Source organism: Fundulus heteroclitus, chromosome 12 (assembly GCF_011125445.2).
Source record: "Fundulus heteroclitus isolate FHET01 chromosome 12, MU-UCD_Fhet_4.1, whole genome shotgun sequence".
Lineage (NCBI taxonomy): Eukaryota > Metazoa > Chordata > Actinopteri > Cyprinodontiformes > Fundulidae > Fundulus > Fundulus heteroclitus.
Window position 1 is genome coordinate 48,604,531 of NC_046372.1, and position 19,233 is coordinate 48,623,763.

Consider the following 19,233-nt stretch of genomic DNA (forward strand, 5'->3'; position numbering starts at 1 on the left):
CATCAATATGGTATACTAATGCCGGTTTTCAAGGCAATTTTGATAACTATAGATTTTAACCAGGTTAGCGATGATCGCTGTAGCGACCCCTAGCGGCCGGAGGTAGAATCGTATAAACAAAGGCAAGCGATTCTGAATTAAATGATTTTACAGGACAAACCGGTCCTCAGAATATTATTTTAACAAATAATGTTTTGTTTAACTTGGGCTTTGCATTGTCAATGGATTGAAATACATGGCAGATGTTTTTTAACTCCATTCCATGTTTTTTTTTTTATCAGATCTTCAGTGAACAATGATTCACTGAATTAATCTGATTATGAACAACCACTTTTGTTTTGTCATTTGTTTGTTTTGCATGTAAATAGTTCCTTAGCTTCTTTTTATCTTCATTTTTCTTAGTAGCTTAGTTAAGTTTCACTGGCCTAGTAGAGAGGATTTGTTAATCAAAATATTGTGTTAATTCAGATAAACAGCATTACATAGTGATGGTCTCTGGATGTTCATTTTATTTCTGTTATTAAATTATTGGACTTGAAAAGAAGTTGTCACTCCTTTATTCTATGTGTGTGCAGGTTTTGCTGTTAAAAGATCGCTAGTGCTTGAATTCACCCCTTTCAACCATTGTCTTGATATCAGCTTAAGAGCTGATCATCACCAGACAATACTTAACAGACAGAGAGTTATTTATGGAACATTTAATAACTCTAAACAGTGTATAATTGCACAACAGGGTCTTCAGGAGCACCCCCTGCAGTCCAAACGACCTCAGTCTCCTCAGCAGGTGTGTGTGTGTGTGTGTGTGTGTGTGTGTGTGTGTGTGTGTGTGTGTGTGTGTGTGTGTGTGTGTGTGTGTGTGTGTGTGCGCGCGCGCATGCGTGCATGTGTGTGTGTGTGTGTGTTCGTTTTACCTGCTCTACACGACAGAGTTTGTCCACTGTGCCCTGGTAGCGGTTCATACAATCCTCTGCAAGGTGGAGATGGGTTGAATACTGAAAAAATAGGATAGATGCTGTTAGCAAGTTTGGCACAAAGAACAGTGCACAATGATACGCAATAAACTGCATCATTAGGTCACCTTACCTTATTTGCAATGGCTTAATGTTGCACCCTTGTTGCCATGGATGTTTTGCAAATAGCTTTTTGTAATAGATGCTAAAATGAAAATTTATTTTTTTAAAGATAAGAATTGGTGATGAATGCTATGCGTCAGTGGGCCCAGTTGCCATGGCAATTTGATGTAATCATGCAAAGAGTGGGTAAAGGGTGAGTAACTCTTGCTCCTTCTGTAAATGAAACTCCTCTGATCACACCTGTTGAATTCATGTACACCTTTCCACATGGTTTAGTTCACTGAACATTTTCTGAGCTCATTTTTGTGAGGTCGCAGGGAAATTGGGTCAATTGGTGAGAGGAGGGGTTTTTTTTTGGTTTTTTTTATGGTTATCAGTATTACTTCCAACAACTGCAGGGAGGTTTTCAGTTGACGGGGGCAGGAGAACCTCTGCTCAGCTGTCACATTTGACATGGTCACTGTCACTGATACGCAAACTAGTAGAACAATGATTAACAGAGATAAATCTGATGTCAGCTGCAATCTTTTCTCATTAAACTCAAAAATAAAATAAAAGTTTTGTTTTCTGTCTATATTGTTGAACACTATTTGCAGATTTTTTTTTAGAATAAGTTATATTGTCTTTAATAAAAAGAAAAAGTTAACTAGCAGAAGTTCTCCATTCATTAAAAAAAAGTTATGTGTATCCTGGGTGTCCGGAGAGATTATGTGACAAAACTTTCTGACTGGAATTGCATTCAGAAATTAAAACATTGTATAGAACTTGTGCAAATGACCTTTGGAAACTAATTTACCCTCAACCCTTCTGCCTCTGTCACTGTCTGCCAGATAATTTGAAAGTCTTTGTAGTGTGTAGGTGTTCAAGCGTTCAACGCGCTACTTTCTTTTTTTCTTTTAAAATTCAGACATTTAAAAAAACACATTCAGAGCTGTAATCATAATACTATTATACCACAAAACCGTGATATATTGTGAAAGGTAATCATACTGAAAACTTTATGATCCGCCTCCGGAAGCCGAAGGTGTCGTCCTGCACACTTATCCAACCACCAGTCTTCATTGTTACTCGCAGTGGAAGCTTCAGTCTTTTGGCCAAGCCAGGCCTTTGTGTTTTTGGTCAACAGGCCTTGGAACTCTCCCATGGAGGCCATTTTTGCCTGGTCTCTTTGTTTTTGTTAAATTACGAATGCTGGCCTTAACTGTGGCATGTCAGGGCTGGGGTGCATTTGGTGCCATTAGGTTGTTGTGACTTCATGGATGGGTCTTAAATAAGCTTTGGTAATTTTGGTAGACCAACCACTCCTGGCCGGTCTACCAATATTACTGTTCCATGTTCTTTATATTGTGGATCATGGCTCACTGGGTAGTTGGCTGGAGTCCAAAAGCCTTAGAAATGGCTGTGTAACCCTTTCAAGTCTGATAGATGACACAGATTTTAATCTGTTTTGGATTTTTTTAGATTTGGACATGCCACTTTGAACCCAATCTGTTTGAAAAGTCCACTTAAAAATAACCAATACCTGGAAATGTATATCAGTCATGGGCTCATGTAACTGTAGGACTTGAGCTCCTACCTTGCTGAGTTCTTTCTGATACTGAGGCATCTTCTTGAGCATCTGAGACAGCTCCTTCATCGTGGTCTGAAAGAACAGTGGTGAGTTACTCAGTGAGATAACATCTATAGGAAATAAATAACTTATTTCACAATATTCTTGTTCAGTCGCTACATGCTCACCCAGTGTATGCTGCAAGTCAGTGACAGAAAACATTTTAACCAATCTGTCTGTACAGTTTGACAGAATTGACTTTTGTAATGTCTTAATATTACATGTGTTGTGAATCAGGACAATATGAATAAACTGAAATCAATTGAAGGTCCCACCACAACAGTTTAATCAAGTTCAAGTCTGGACTTTGACTGGCAGTACCTTCATTGTTGTGTGTTAAATCACATATTTTTGGCCAAGTGTCACATTTGTCTCTAGGATACTTTAGCATACAGAGACAATCATGTTCAACTCAGTGACTTCAAAGTGCCCAGATCATGTGAGTGCTAAACAAGCCCTTCACTACTGCAACATGGCCCTGTACTTTAAGGCCCAACATCACTGGTTCGGTCACATTTGTCCCAACGACATTGTTCCACAACAACTGCTGCTTATTCACTTTCAACGTTGCAAACTAAGTCCTGCTGCTAGACTGCTTCCAGAGTTAAGAGGCTTTCTGTTGTAAACACAACATTCTTATTTGGAGTTTTTTTTTTACTTTCCTTTAATGAACTTTATACATATATACCTTCACATTACAACCTCAAACATAAATATATTGTATTGGAGTTTTAAGTGAAAGACCAACACAAAGTGATATGTAATTTTGAAGAAAGAAAATTATACATTTCTTTCCTTGTTTTCACAAATAAAAAACTGAAAAGGGCATTATGCAAAAGTATTCAGCCCCCTTGAGTCAATACTTTGTGGAACCACCTTTTGCTGCAATTACAGCGCCAAGTCTTTTAGGGTCTGTCTTCACCAGCTTTGCACATCTAGTGACTTAAGTTTGTGCCTATTCTTCTTTGCAAAACAACCTAAACTCAGTCAGATTAAATGGAGAGTGTTTGTGAAAAGCAACATGTTCCCATCAACTCGGACCATCTTCCTTGTCCCTGCTGAAGAGAAGCACCCTCAGAGCATGATGCTGCCACCACAACTATATTTGACAGTGGGAATGGTGTGTTCAGAGTGATGTGCAGTGTTAGTTCTCCACCACACATAATGTTTGGCTCTCGTCTGACCAAAGCACCTTCTTCCCCATCAGAATCAGAATCAAACATACTTTAATAATCCCAGAGGGAAATTGCTGTTTCAGTACAACCGCCATCACAAACATTTCAGGGGGAGACGATTTACTGAGGCCATGCTGCCAAGGGCACTTATACGGTGCCCACAGGGCGCTGCCGTTACTCTCTGAAAAAATTGGGGCCACAAACAAAAGGAAGGTGGGAGGGAAAAAAAACATATCACATACTTTATCCTATTACAGGATACAGTTTGAGATATCAAAAAACCTCTTGCACAAAAAGCACAAATAAGAAGAGACATACACATATAGCAGAAGAATAACATTGGAGATTTGTGTGTAAGTTCATCTGTATTTGTGAGCATCAGTTATGTTTGTCTGTTTGGGTGAAAGTGTTTATATTTCCGTGAACGCTCTTCAGAGGCCATTGTCCTTGATGTTATCCGCCGGCCAACAGTTCGAAAAACATCCACAGATGTCAGCGGGGAAGGAGGGGGCATGGGAGAGTTCTGAGCAGTCCCAGCCATAACAATCCAGGGGTTACATTGATAAGGGAAGGCAGTATCCAAATACTTTATTTGTTTTTAAGACAAGCTGCTCTGACTTTCCTGTCAGCTTTAAGTTTTTGCTGGCTCCAAATAGCGAATCCAATATTCCAAATTGTTGGGCTTTTCCGCGTTTCACTTCCAGAATTTTATCCCATCTGCCCTTGAGTTCAACCACCGAAGCCAGTCTGCGCTCCAGCAAAGCCAGCTTTTCGGCTCTGCTCCTTCACCTAGGTCTGTCCTTTCACCGCCTTAGTGAGGACGTCATTAGCAGCCGGTAGACTGATCAAGGCCAAATGGCTACAGACATCCACTGTATTTGCTGATATAAAAAAAAATCAAAAATCCACCAAATCCAATAAGTAGAAATCCAATTATCCTGAATCCAAACATGCAAACGTTTCAAACGTCCAGGAATGACAAAGTCGAAGGACACACAATTTTCCCCCCAAGAATATAGGGTGTTCCCCCAAAAATAGTCAAATCGTTGCCTACCCGTCGAAAAAAATGTATCAATAGCATTGAGAGACCAGCTTACCAGATCCATGATTTTTCAGAGTTCGGGTATTATGAAGAAAGAGCTCAAAAAGACAAGATGAAGCAAATAGCAGGAGAGAGGGGGCAGGGTAGGGCAGAGCAGATAAGGAATTCCGGAGAGCTGAAAGACACGACCGACCTCGAAGAGAGACAGAACAGAGATGTTCTGTCTCTCTTCGATGTTCTGTCCTGTCTCCTTGTTTGCTGTGTCCCCAGCACTGCTTCTGGAAAACTGCTTTTTATGGTTCCCTTTCAACAATGGCTTTATTCTTGCCTCTCTTCCATAAGACCACATTTGGGCAGTGCACGACTAATAGTTGTCCTGTGCACAGATTCCCTCACCAGAGCTGTGGATCTCTGCAGTTCATCCAGAGTCACCATGGGCCTCTTGGCTGCCTCTCTGATCAGCGCTATCTCCTTGTTCGGCCCGTAAGCTTAGGTGGACGGCCTTGTCTTGGTAGGTTTACAGTTGTGCCATACTCTCTCCATTTCTGGATGATGGATTGAACAGCGTTCTGTGAGATGTTCACAGCTTGGAAATATGTTTATAGCCTAAGTCTGTTTTAAACTTCTCCACTACTTTATCCCTGACCCATCTGGTGTGTTCCTTGGACTTCATGATGCTGTTTGCTCCCCAATATTCTCTTCACCAACCTCTGAGGCCATCACAGAGCAGCTGTATTTGTACGGAGAATAGATTACACACAGGTGGACTATTCAGTCATCAGGCAACTTCTGAAGACCATTGGTTGCACTCAGAGAAAAGGGGGCTGAATACTTTAGCATGCCACACGTTTCAGGTTTTTATTTGTAAGAAACGTTTTAAATCATGAATATTTTTCTTTCTACTTAACAACTCTCCCATGTGTACCACTTTGTGTTGGTCTTCCATGTAAGATTCCAATTAAATATATTTATGTTTGTGGTTGTACTGGGACAATATGTGGAAATGTTCAATGGATATGTATACTTTTGCAAATCACACAACACATAAAGAATACATTTAAAAAATAATGAATACATTGTTTCAATCACACAAAAATGCTTCTTTGCTTCTATATTTTCTTAGTAACATGCTATATTGCAAAATGAATTAGTTAAATATGCACCAAAATATCTCAAAACAGTCATTTCATATCAAGTATGACTGTTTTGTTAAAGGTTCCTTGTCTAGCTGTGGCTTAGTTCAAGAATATATAAAAGACATGCACAGACTGCTTTCTTATATGTTGCAGACTATATCTAAATGCTAAGAATTTAAGGTGTGCACAAAAATTAGCGGTTATTATGGAAATAATTGTAGAGAATGTTGTAGAGTACTATGGAAGTGGATGTGTGCACATTCAGTATGCATGACTGGAGACAGGGAACAGAAGCATTACCATGTAACTCCATAAAGTTTGAACTTTAAGAACACTGTGGGGAAATGAATACACTTCGTAATGCTCTTGCAGACTTAAAGGTTTAAGATGACAAAACGTTAGGGGGGCGAATGATGTTTTTTTTTTCTCCCTCAGATCATCAAACTCCATTTCAAAACAAAGCACAGACTGATGTTCTGTCATAGAACAGTGGTTAAAACACAGCTCTCACTGACACTTTCTTCTTCTACCGTCATGGGTAAAACAGTGAAACAGCAGGAACACAGCGTGAACTCTACCTTTTCTCCTGTGTTCATCTTTTTGGAAGCAGAAAATTCTTTCAGAGAACGGGTTACAGCCCTGTTCAGAGTGACACAGTAAAAAAAGAGTTAGGGAAAAAGACATAAGAAGTCCTTCTGACTCCTGAAACTTAAAGTGGTCTCTGGCTGACACAATCACTCCTCTGTTTGCTAATTGGGCTTTTAACAGGTGATGAAAAGCACTCACGTTGACACTTCAGCGATGTGTTTGTGTCTCAGGGTCAGCCACAGGTCATCGTCCTCGTCCAGAACCACCTCCTTCATTCTGGTCTCTCCCATACCACTGGTCTCATATCTGAGCAAGAGGGGGAAGCAGGATTAGACACTGCTGATGTGTACCAGAAAGTTATTTATTAGCTACAGTAAATGTTGAAGGGAATAATTCATATAAACATTTACAGTTTTAGATTTACATCCGCTGTTGTGTCTCTACAGTCAGTTTCTACAGAGCAGGGGTAACCAATTCCAGAACCCAGTCAAAACCATCTTGTATGTCTTAGGTAGTTCACTGCTCCAAGACACTTGCCCCAAAGAGTGGTTTGGTCTTCTCTGTATGTGTTCAAGCTGGGCCACAGCCTGCTAATGATCCTATCATTTAAATAAAGCAGCCTTTAACCAAATAGGCCAATATCTCTCAAGTAGTGGAACCGTGGAACAGAACCAGAGAAAAAAAAATGTACTGGTGTCAAATGCTCTCATCAGCCATTTTGTTAAAGGAGCAAAAAGTGATGTTTCACCACTAGGTGGTGCAGGAGCAACACCTAGTGGTCTGTAGACCAAAACAAGATCAAGCCTATTCGTAAAGGGCAAAAATACACAGCAGAACAAAACTATTTTTAGCTCTTTCTATCTAAAATAATGACATTTCGCTTGTTGCTCCTATAAGTACACCTTGCTTGCACCGGGTGTGACCCCTTTTTCTTTAGAAACCCCCTAATCTTTGTGGCATAGATTCAAAATGATGTCAGAAGGATTCCTCCCAAGTGTTGGTCGCTATTTACATGATAGTTTCATGCAGTTGTCATTTTATATGTTTAGAATTGGTATTCTACATAGCCTGCAATGATTGGCTGCTAGCTCCAATTGCCTTTCTATCATGGTTATCTTATACTCCTATGAGCTCTGATATCAGCAAGCCATTCATCTTCACAAAACTGCAGCTGAAGGGGTATTTCTTGTTTATCCAACCATTCCCTGTAAATCTGTCAGATTTTTTTGTGATCAAGGAAGGTCTACATTTAGCTGTGATTACTGTAACAATTAGAATACTTCTATGTGAAGCCAAGATATCAGTGTTGAGCCCACCAAAGTGTCATTGCTGAAAGCAAAAATTTACCAGAGAAATGTTATTGGGCTGATGACAGCAAGATCATTCTGAGTTTACAGTCAACAGTTTGTCAGAGAACCCAAATCTTGACTTCAAGCCACAGACACTGGGAAGCATGGTAGATAAGGTATCATGGTATGGATATATTTATCAAACTGTTCTGTTGGGCGTATTTATTGCATACAAGGAATCATGGATCACTTTCAACAGATACTTGAAGAGGTGTCTCTTCAGAGGTTGTCTTGTGCTAAACAGGAAAACCCTTTGAAGAAGATGTTTCCACAAACAATCCCAAACAGACCAGCAAGCAAACAGCCTGTTGGTTCTGATCAACAGGAATAAGGTCACAACGTGGCCAGCCCAATCACCAGACCTTAACCTAACAGAAAACTTGTGCAGCTGTGTCAAACATTTTGTTTCTTTGTAATGCTTCTACTCTGCAACCATGTTCTTCCCTGCTCTGTGTTTTGGTCCAGCTTGTTATGTGATGCTCTCTGCTCTGCTCCACTAATTGGTGGGAGTAGCTCCACCTTCTCTGACTCTGGTTGCCTGCATTGTTCTCACCTGCCAAGCTATCAGTCTATTTTTGTCCTTGTCTATATATTCCTGCCTCACACAGTCAGTCCATCGCTGATTCTAGTTCATGACCTTGTTCATGACCTTGGCTCCAGGTTTTAGGTTTTTCTTGTTTACATTGTCCTTTTTAGATTCTCCAGTAGGTCTCTGATATCTGGACAACGAGCTCTCGCTCAGCCTTGACCAAGCCTCCTGTATGGGGTAAGATAGCTTTCTAAATAGATTTGTACATAAAAGGATAGTTGTGTCCATATCAGTCAGAAGTTGTGCATAACAAACATTTGTAAACTCATAATAATTTAAATCACATTCAAAAGATACAACATACGGTTTAAATAGTTACAACTTCAATAACTAATAAATACAAATTTCAAGTTTAAATTTGTGCTTTACTCTTTATGAACACAAACAGCAGTGGCTGCTTGAGAATACGGATTTTTTCTTTGAGAATACGAATTCACAACAGTGGTCTGACGTCACGGTTTCCAAGGCTGGTTAATGGAGCACAGAGTGCGAAGATAGGAGCCGCGCATGCGCTCTTCAGACTGACCGTCTCTGAATGCACCGCGGCTGCAGCTTCATTCCAGACAGCGCAGAGCTCACAGTGGTAAGTTAAACATTCCCTTTTCTGCTGCTGTTGTTCAAAAGTACGTTTTCAGATCGTTTGAGGCGAGAACATTATACTTTTAAGCTTCCCTACGTGGCCTGTTTACAGAGTTAGTGCATCATTTTAATAAAAAGTCCGACGTTGAGCGTCTGTGCCAACTGGTAGGTTTTTTAAGATTGACAGCCTATTTCCTACTTTTATCTTTAAAAAACAACAACATTGAGTATGGTATTAAACATGTGATCACGTTGAAATTGTGACTATTTATCTGTAAAGAATTAAAATGAAAACATAATTTTTATAACAGTAAAGGGAGTAGGGTTAAGCTACTTTGTTGCACCTACTAACCTTCACAGCATTGTTCATTAAGGAAAAGTTATTTCTGTCTGCCCACCTTTACAATGATTAATCTATAAATTGTGTGCAGTTAGTTCAGTTAATTCTTTCAGTGAAATGGTAGAAATACCAGAGAAGGGAAGCCATTTGTTACATTTACTACTATATTAATCTGCATGTTAACCACATATAGTTTTATGGTGTAAAAAGGTGAGAATTGAAAAAACAATTATGGTAACATTTGGCATTTTTTTTATTTACAGTAAGAAACAGAAACAAAAAATGTGAGGATAAACACTTCTGTGCCGATCCTCCAAATATTTTTTAATGAAGGGGACCTGAAACCAGCCTTCAGGCTAAGAAGGGCCACCATCGTCCTCCTCCTTCAGCTGCTGCCCATCAGAAGGTCCATGGATGGCCACAGGAGATAGAGGTGCTGGTGACCCTCTACTGGCTGGCCTGCGGTGCATCCTATAGGGAAACAGCTTGGCAGTAAGATCTCTTACCTTCTTGTCCTTAAATAGAGCCAACAATGACACACAATTGATACATACATTATATTAATTGGATAGAAGATTAAGACAGATCAGCATATTACCTAAATTACAAGTTAATTTTATATTTGGTACAGGTCAAGTGGAGGCACGCTACAACAGACACCACGCCAAGGCTGATAAACAACACAATCATTGAGCGTGTCTTTGATGGTCTGAAGACACGGTGGCGTTCCATCTTCTTAAGGGCGCTGGAGGTCTGCCTGACGTTTGCCCCAAAAGTAATCGCCGCCTGCTGCATCATCCACAATATTAGTATAGAGGCAGGTGACCAGCTAGATGAGGAGGACGAGGAGGTTGACCCAGAGGAGGATGACCATCCCGCGGCTGAAGACAGGAAGCTGCTCCAGCTGGCTGCATGTTTAAGTGAACATGACTACACCTGACCTAACGTAGATCAGTTCTAGTCATGTACACGTGCTGCTTCATTTCATTTTTTTCACTACCTGGAAAAATACATAAAATAATTAGTAAATTAATTTCCATTCCAACTATTTTTAATTGTATGTTTGTAGGTGTTGTCTATTTGTATAAGATGTAAATAGAAGTTATTTCTTTGTTTTAAACCACGTTAGTAACTGTTAATTTGTTGAATATGTTACACCTTCATTCTGTTCCAAAGTTAAAACATTTGTCTAAAATAAATATCTGTATTTTTTTCATATATTGTTACTATTGTTTTCTTTCCCTCTTTCTTCTCTCGATTCTTCGTGTCCTCACTCAGAGGAAACTCACTTAGATAGGAAAAACATTTATAGAATTTATTTATAGATTTATTTATAGATTTTATATTAGGGCTGGACGATATAGAAAAAAGCATATTGATAAAAAAAATGCATATTGATCGATAGATAATTATCAAAAAGATTTAAAACCTGGCTCTTATAATATTGCTAAATGACTTACTTTTAATATATCACACACAAACACTCAATCCCAATTTAATTCTTATTTAACCAACATTTTTAATTATAACTGATTTTTTTTTTTTATGAAAAATGACTTAACTTCAGAGACCTAGGTGATGTTATTAAACACTGACAAAGAATAAACTAAAGTGACCAGCGCTGTTAGAGAAAAACTTGCAGCCCGGAACTTTATATCGCGGATCATGAGTGGCGAGTAATTGTCTGAAGCCAGGTTTTTCAGCTGCAGACAACAGCAGCACACCATCACTATGAAGCACGTTACTGCATGTGTGATGTCCTTACGCCGCCAGGACGCTTTGTCATTTTATCACAAAGAACGGAGCCCAGTAGCTGCTATACCTGCTTTGTTTTGGAAGAACTTCCATAAGATTCCTAAGAAGATGACGCGCAGCAGCGCGGGGCTGACACAGCTCGCGCTGCTGCAGCAGTGAGCGGCTTACGTGATGAAACAAGTTGGTTGCGTTACCAGACTTTGTTTTTACCGGTTCCTTGCAAATTTTACAGTTCACTGTGGTTAATTTCAGTCAGGCTGGCGAACAAGTAAAACCCCGTTTTGGGACAATTTCCTCCGCCGCTCCTTGCTGCGACATATTCACGTGCTCTGTGTTGTGGTTTGAGAGGGCGGCGCTTTGTGACGGCGTGCCTGGGTAAGCGATTACGATTGGTCGAGAGGAAGCAGTGACTGCAGCATCGACTAATATAGGCTAAGAGGAAGGAAGGAAAACTGTCTCTATAACCAACTTTTATCGACCCTTTTTTCCCCTTATTGTGCCACACGTCTTTCGACTGATATATATTGTTATTAAATTATGGTCCAGCTCCATTTTATATGCTGCTGTCATTCTTTGGAGACATTTACAATTTATTCCAGCAATTATTGAGTTAATAAAGCAACACGCGTCAGCCTGATAAACACAAAACAAATAAATCACTCTTTTTTTTTTATTATTACGCACTAACTCTGTAAACAGGCCACGTAGGGAAGCTTAAAAGTATAATGTTCTCGCCTCAAACGATCTGAAAACGTACTTTTGAACAACAGCAGCAGAAAAGGGAATGTTTAACTTACCACTGTGATCTCTGCGCTGTCTGGAATGAAGCTGCAGCCGCGGTGCATTCAGAGACGGTCAGTCTGAAGAACGCATGCGCGGCTCCTATCTTCGAACTCCGTGCTCCATTAACCAGCCTTGGAAACCGTGACGTCAGACCACTGTTGTGAATTCGTATTCTCAAAGAAAAAATCCGTATTCTCAAGCAGCCGCTGCTGTTTGTGTTCATAAAGAGTAAAGCACAAATTTAAACTTGAAATTTGTATTTATTAGTTATTGAAGTTTTAACTATTTAAACTGTATGTTGTATCTTTTGCATGCGATTTAAATTATTATGAGTTTACAAATGTTTTTTATGCACAACTTCTGACTAATATGGACACAACTATCCTTTTATGTACAAGTTTATTATGGAACCGCTTTTACCCCATACTCCTGCCTCTCCCTCTGGAAACCTCTGCCTGATCTTGCTTATGGTTCTTGCCCACACCTGTATAACGGACTTTCCTTTTGCCTCAGCCCTTAAACTGTCTTGTGCAGTTTCCTCCATGTTTTGCTTTGGGCTGTGTTTCAAGTGATTATCAAAATTCTGTGCTTTTCTTACTTTTTTAAACACACTGCAATTAATTTAGACATCACTGCTCCTAATAAAGTAAACTGTGAATATGCATAACCCAAGAAACACTACAAGTGTGAGATAAAATAGTTCAAGAGAATGCAACCCCCCCCCCCCCCGTTTAACATTTGTACCTGTAGACGTCATTTTCAATACCCAGCAAGTCATAGGCCATGGCCTGCAGCGTGAGCTCATGTAGGAGAGGGGACACAGGGTCAAAGCCACGGTCCAGAATCAGTAGCTGCGTGCGACACTTGTCTGGACCCTGGAAGTATCAGAGCAGTCACACAAACACTCCAATTAATGCATGTGATCAACTGACACAGATATAAAAAAAAATACAGTGCACATGCAGTAAATGTTTTGATTTGCAAGAAGCTGGCATATATACAATGGTTGCCAGAGGAGACCACAGACGAGAACAAGAGAAAAGTGGTAGTGTTACAGGCAGTTGCCAAAGCATCTGAGAGTTGGTCAAAACAGAAAGCGATGGTGAGTCAGTTTTTCTGGAGGATGTAGTTCTGCTATGTTATATGGGACTCCAGGGCTGATGGCAATTATCTGATGATTAGCTGTTGGATATGGCTGATGTGGATTCATTATTTTTGTCATTGAGGACTGATTGTCATGGTTTTTAGATGTTTAGCCCACATGCAGATATGAGTGGAGACCAAGCACAGTTTTAAAGATGTTTATTTAGGAAAGTGCGGACCACAGGGACGGAGCTACAGGTGGCTCGGGCGAGGCCTGAACGTCGGAGCAGCGAGACTGCAGAGAAAAAGAAGAAATGACTTATGGCTCAAACCAGGAAGTAAGCCAGAACGTGCGCTGCTTACCATTAAGCTGGGCAGACCTAACTGGGGGAGGTGTGTCGAGGGAACTCCAAAGTCTACCTCTTGGTTGGGTAGGTGGCTAGTGGCTGGAGGGCAGCAGATGGAGCAGGCGAGAGATCCGGAGCGAGCCTCAGCTGACTGGGGCGACAGACGGATTGACCAGAGTTCAGATGGGTCAGTGGAATCCGGGAAGGGGACCTCAGGCCCGACTTAGTAATGCCAAGGGAGTATGAGGGGGAGAGCCAGAGCAAAATCTTAGTGGAGGATTACACTGGTCTGTTTCTTCGGGAAATTTGAGCGGAGGGTTCCACTGGTCTGATTCTTCGGACAGGACTTAAGGACAGGTGAGTGCATCCAAGCACAAACTATGACAAACAGGAGAGTCAAAATTAGTCAAAAATAGTGGAACGAAAAAACTCACAAATAGGTTCCAGGAGCTTGGTCAGAGGCCACATCATATCATGACTGGTTTAAGGCTCTGGCGTTTTCCGTCTGTCTGAGCTCTGCTTATAAAGCCAGAGGAAGCCGCTTCTGATGTGCCGCAGGTGTAGGGCACGCCCCCAGCCAACTATAACCACCTGTGGAGTAGAATAAAGCAGGACCGCACAGAGAACCCTTACACTGATTGCTGAGTTTTCTTCAGTACTTCTTCAGTACTGGAACAATGCAGGAGGTCTTCCACAACTCTGGAACCTTCTTGGTCAGATTAAGGTTGAAGAGGTGCTGTAGAGTCCCACAGAACTGCTCTGCACAGGACTCAGGGGTAGATACCATCTGGACCTGCAGCCTTATTCCAGTTCAGTCTCTCCAGCTGCTTCTTCACTTGATTTCTAGAGACAGAGAAGTGGAAGGGGGGAGCAAAGGGAGCAGCACTATCTTCAGTTGAGAACAAACATGCAGAAGCTGAAGGGTCCATGGCTGAAGCAGTGTCAGGATACATCTTGTAGGCTGCATGCTGAGCCTCCCTTCCTCTCTCTCTTCCCTGCGCAACCTGATTGGTTCCACCTGTCAGGCTGCAATTATCACTGATTTGTTTCCACCTGTTGTCACCTCTATATATACCCACCTCAGTCTGTTCTCGTTGCCGGTCCGTAGTGTTCAACTCCTGCTCAGTCTCAGTCAGAAATCCTGTGTCAGCTCAGTTTTTGTTTAGTCAGCCAGAAGACTTTGCTTCAGCTTTATTTTTGTTCAGTCACTGCCAGAGACTCTTCTTCAGCTCTGTTCCAGCTCACCCTCGGCCAGAGACTCCATTCCAGCCCAGCCTCAGCCAGAGACTCTGTTCCAGCAAAGTCACGGCCAGAGACTCCGCTCCAACTCAGTCCGTAGTCTTGGGTTCGCAGGTTCCGGTGTTCCGCTGTGGTCTCTGTCTTCGGCTCCTGTGCTCCGTCCTGGCTTCAAGTTCTCAGCTGCTGGGTTCTGTCCTGGTTTCAAGTTCTCGGCTGCTGGGTTCCGTCCTGGTCTCTAGTTCTCAACTCCTGGTGAGCCGTCCTGGTCTAAAGTTCTCAACTCCTGGTGACCCGTCCTGGTCTCAAGTTCTCAACTCCTGGTGAGCCGTCCTGGTCTCAAGTTCTCGACTCCTGGGTTCCGTCCTGGTGTCAAGTTCTCAGCTCTAGTGTTCCGTCCTGGTCTCAAGTTCTTAGCTCTGGTGTTCCGTCCTGGTCTCAAGTTCTCGTCTCCTGGGTTCCGTCCTGGTCTCAAGTTCTCAGCTCTGGTGTTCCGTCCTGGTCTCAAGTTCTCGGCTCTGGTGTTTCGTCCTGGTCTTAAGTGTTCCGTCCTGGTCTCAAGTCATCGGCTCCAGTGTTCCTTCCTGATCACTCTCTCCACTCTACTTCTTCCGACCAGCTTCTGCACCCTACATCTCCGTCTGGTAAAAGGACTCTGGTTCCTCTCGTCATCCATCATCCACATTGTTCAATAAACTCTCTTTAAAGAACCAGCTCTGTGTGTGTGTGCTGTGTCCGGGTTCATCCCTGAAAAATACCATGACAAGCAGAAGATAAAACATCTGAGGTGTGACAGGGAAGTTATGTGTCAGAAAAGGGTGGAATGTCTGTTTGGCTGTGGGAAGGCATGAATGATGTTGAGCTTGTTCCTGAACTGATCCTGTTGAAGAATGTGTTCAACTGATTGACAGATGGAAGTCTAGACGACTTCCATCTGTCCAATCCTTCTGCTTGAAGGATTGATAAAATAACAGATGACCACACATGTGTTATTTTTTTTCTCATTCAGCATTTCAGGTCACTGGTGATCCAGGGTTTGTTGTTGGGGAGGCATCTCACTGTTCTGGTGGATGTGTTGTCCATACCGATGTTCATATATTCAGTCACACAGTCATGGCATTGATGTCCTCTCCATGTGACTGAGTGCATCCCAGTCTGTTGCCTCAAAACAACCCCAAGGGGTTTCTTCGACTTCCGGTAACAATTGTCTCAAAGTTCTCTTTACTGCAGGTTGCCTCTGAAAAAAAAAACAGGGCTAACTTTCTGAGCAGAGAGATTTGCCGAGAGGAGGTCTTGTCTTAGAGATGTATGAGTCATTTACATTTGCATAAATCCAATCTAGAGTTTTGTTTTCTCTAGTAGAGCAGGTGAAAAACTGTTAAAGTTGGAAGTGTAGCAGAGACTGAATCATGATTAAAATTACCAGATATTGCCAGAAAATCATTTGAATGTTGTCTGTAGCTTAGCAAGAACTGAACTGATATCATATGATATCACATGCAGTGTCGGCAACAGCCAATAGTGGAGTGTAGACTGTTGCAAAAAAAAAAACACACAGATGAACTCTCTATGTAAATAATATGGGTAATTATAATAATACTGCTAATATATAATAACCAGGCTGCAGAGACAATACTTCACAGTAACTTGTCCTGGGTGACAGAATCTGTTGTTCACCAGCACAGCCAATCAATCACATTTGCTCATCTTCAGGATGAGTTTTGCACAGTATATCAGTTCACAGGCGGGGTTCCTGGGGAGTGTTGCCCTTGGGCGGATTCCAGGCGGGACCTCAGGGACTTTGGTTCTGTGGAGTAAGTCGCTGGGGGTTTGGATCGGTGTGTACCTGGGTGTCAAGCTCTACCAGGTTCTCTGGTGCGCTGGCGGGGTACGGACAGAATGTTTTCTGTTTTTCTTTTTGTCAAGTTGAGTTTGGACTGCCCCCTCTCCTGGGACATCTCAGGTCTCCACTAAGTGTGGCACACATCCTCCCCAACCGGCTCCCCTCCGTTGGCTGGCGCCTTGGCCCGCTTGTGTGTTGGTGGTCCATCGTGTCCGGGTCTGGTTGCTTGGGCGGGCGCCGGCTCACTCCTTTGGGCTGCTTCGTGGGGCCTGGGCTCCCATGGTACAGTCGGGGCCCCGGGTCTCTCTGTCCATGGCTGGACCCAGTCTTGCGTAGCTGGCTGCCCATGGGCTTGTCGCCATGGCTCACGGGGGCTTCCGCACTGTGGAAGTTGGGGGGTTTCCTGGGGTTTCTCTCTGCTCTTCCCTGGGGGAGGCAGCTATCCCGGTGTTGGTCCCTCTTGGTCACCTTTACCAAGTTTGGGCGGGTCTTTGACCTCTCATAACCATTATTGAGTATTTGTCTTTTGGATAAACCTTACATACACAAGTGTACTCCCAGGAACACCTACAGTTGCTTGGATTAGGGTACTTACAGATTTACTTCTATATACTATACTTATTTAGTTGTCACTTTATACAGTCTATCACACACACACACACACACACACACACACACACACATACATATATATATATATATATATATATATATATATATATATATATATATATATATATATATATGTATATACCCCAACCCAAAAAAAGAACAGTTTAAAACCCTCAATGAAAAGCCTATAATTATTATGCCATTCATGCTTGCAATGACTGCTCTGATCGGTAATGTATCTCCATACCATACCTCTCCCATGGTGGGGTCATCAGCCTTGTATGCATCCAGTTTCTCCTGAAGCATCTGGGCAAGAACTGCACAGTCTTTGTACTCCCTGAAACAAAGACATGTGGGTTTATATTACATACTCATTCATGAAATCGTTTTTAATTATCCCTGCTAAGTAAGGCAATTCATTCAAGCTAATACTTTAGAGACCCTTTTAAAAGTCCCTTTACTCAATGATTTTATGTGGCTCAACAATGTCAGCTATGCCTACCAATTGTCAGACAAAGGTAAACAGTCATAACATAAAATCCAATATAACTTCAACAAACATGCTGGTGTAGATTCTCAGCCATCCAGGTTGGTGTAATCCTATGGGTGCTTTTACCAGGCTCCTTTAAAAAACACGGTACTGAAAAGTGTTAGACCTCATCTTAAATGCTTGTTTAGTTCAAACAACTAATCATCTGAAGACACTCTAAAACTACCTTTATCTTGATATTTTATAAATGTTTCTGTGATGTCAATCACTGATCCACCTGTCACCCCTAGTTGTTCGGGCCATTACATTTTGGTCACCCTTTTAAGGTCTTAATTGTTGTGAAATTGTAGATATAGGAGATGTGAAACACGTGCCACTTTTCATTTTGGCTAAGTTTTTTTTTTCAGTTTAACAAAAACGATACTTCAGATCTAAGCTTAAGAAGAAGAACCCTTCACTGAACACATCAACCTGGGTTAACATTTGGTCACATCAGAGGAGATTACAAGCCTCCTTTATTTGACAGTGAAGTGCACACTAACAGAAATGTCAGTCTTAACAACACAAATAAAGTTAAGCTCATCAGGTCAAGACTCCGTCATCCTCCAACATCTCAGAATTGACTAATACTTTCTGCAGGATGGCAACACATGAGTAAAAATATTCTTTGAGAAAGGAGCAAACTTTTATATTACAACAGAAAATGTAAGACCCTAAACAGAGGAGGGGGTTTCAGGATTTACCTCTCAGCTATTACTCTCTTCTCCAAGGAGTTTCACAACTGCTCCTTCATTAAAGCATCAATACAAAACTTCCCATGTGGCTCAGGTTGATACACAACCCACAACAACCTAAACTACTTAAAGGAAAGATAGGTGGGTCAGAGTCTCATGATCCCAATGACTCTTGAAGAGTAAAGCTTTTGACTCTCAGTTTTGTTTTTATGGCTATGTACATTGACATATGTAAAAACACAATTATATCTAAATGTGAAGAACCTAAGCACAATTTGAGAAAAATCATGTCCTATAAATAATGTGTTACTGGAGTTAATGTAATAAAGGAATCAGATGAAGAGAATTAGATTTACATCCACATAACGGGAGGTAGAATCACTGCAAAGCACTGAAAACAGGGAATGTAAATGTTGTAGGATGCTATAGGCCACCTTCAGCCACCCAAAATGCACTTCAATCACTAAAGGATCTCCTGCTTAAGCTTGACTCAATTGAGACTATACTAATTGGAGATCTGAACTGGGATTGGCTTAGTCCAACTTCAGAAGATTTTAAATCCCTGTGTGATCATTTCAACCTAACACAATTAATTGAGTCCCCCACCCACCCAAACAACAAGTATCCCTCAAAGTCCACACTGATAGATTTGATATTAACAAATGCCCCACAAAAATATTCCTCCACTAGGGTTTTTTGCAATGATCTCAGTGACCACTGTCTTGTAGCCACTGTTAGAAACACCAAAATGGACAAGAAGAAACCACGTATTATGATAAAAAGAGATTTAAAACATCTCAATGAACAAGCCTTCTACCATGACCTATGCAAGTGCCAATGGGAGAGAATTGACCTAATTCCTGATGTTGA

General features: G+C 41.5%; 1 protein-coding gene and 1 long non-coding RNA gene across 2 annotated transcripts in view; both read right to left on the bottom strand.

The window, feature by feature from the left end:
* The window catches only part of stxbp1b (syntaxin binding protein 1b), a 63,877-nt gene that overhangs the window by 31,495 nt on the left and 13,149 nt on the right, over nt 1-19,233 (bottom strand). The window contains exons 8-13 of the mRNA XM_021312872.2: nt 17,392-17,476; nt 12,763-12,893; nt 6,822-6,929; nt 6,614-6,674; nt 2,650-2,715; nt 912-992 (exon numbers count right to left, since the gene is read on the bottom strand). Of these exons, the coding sequence (XP_021168547.1) occupies nt 912-992; nt 2,650-2,715; nt 6,614-6,674; nt 6,822-6,929; nt 12,763-12,893; nt 17,392-17,476 (532 nt within the window). The remainder of the gene's footprint in view (nt 1-911; nt 993-2,649; nt 2,716-6,613; nt 6,675-6,821; nt 6,930-12,762; nt 12,894-17,391; nt 17,477-19,233) is intronic.
* LOC118565080 lies at nt 12,900-14,459 on the bottom strand. The gene is made up of 3 exons (XR_004932175.1): nt 14,082-14,459; nt 13,465-13,826; nt 12,900-13,396 (listed from the first exon to the last, which is right to left on the bottom strand). It is a non-coding gene; the product is annotated as an uncharacterized LOC118565080 (long non-coding RNA).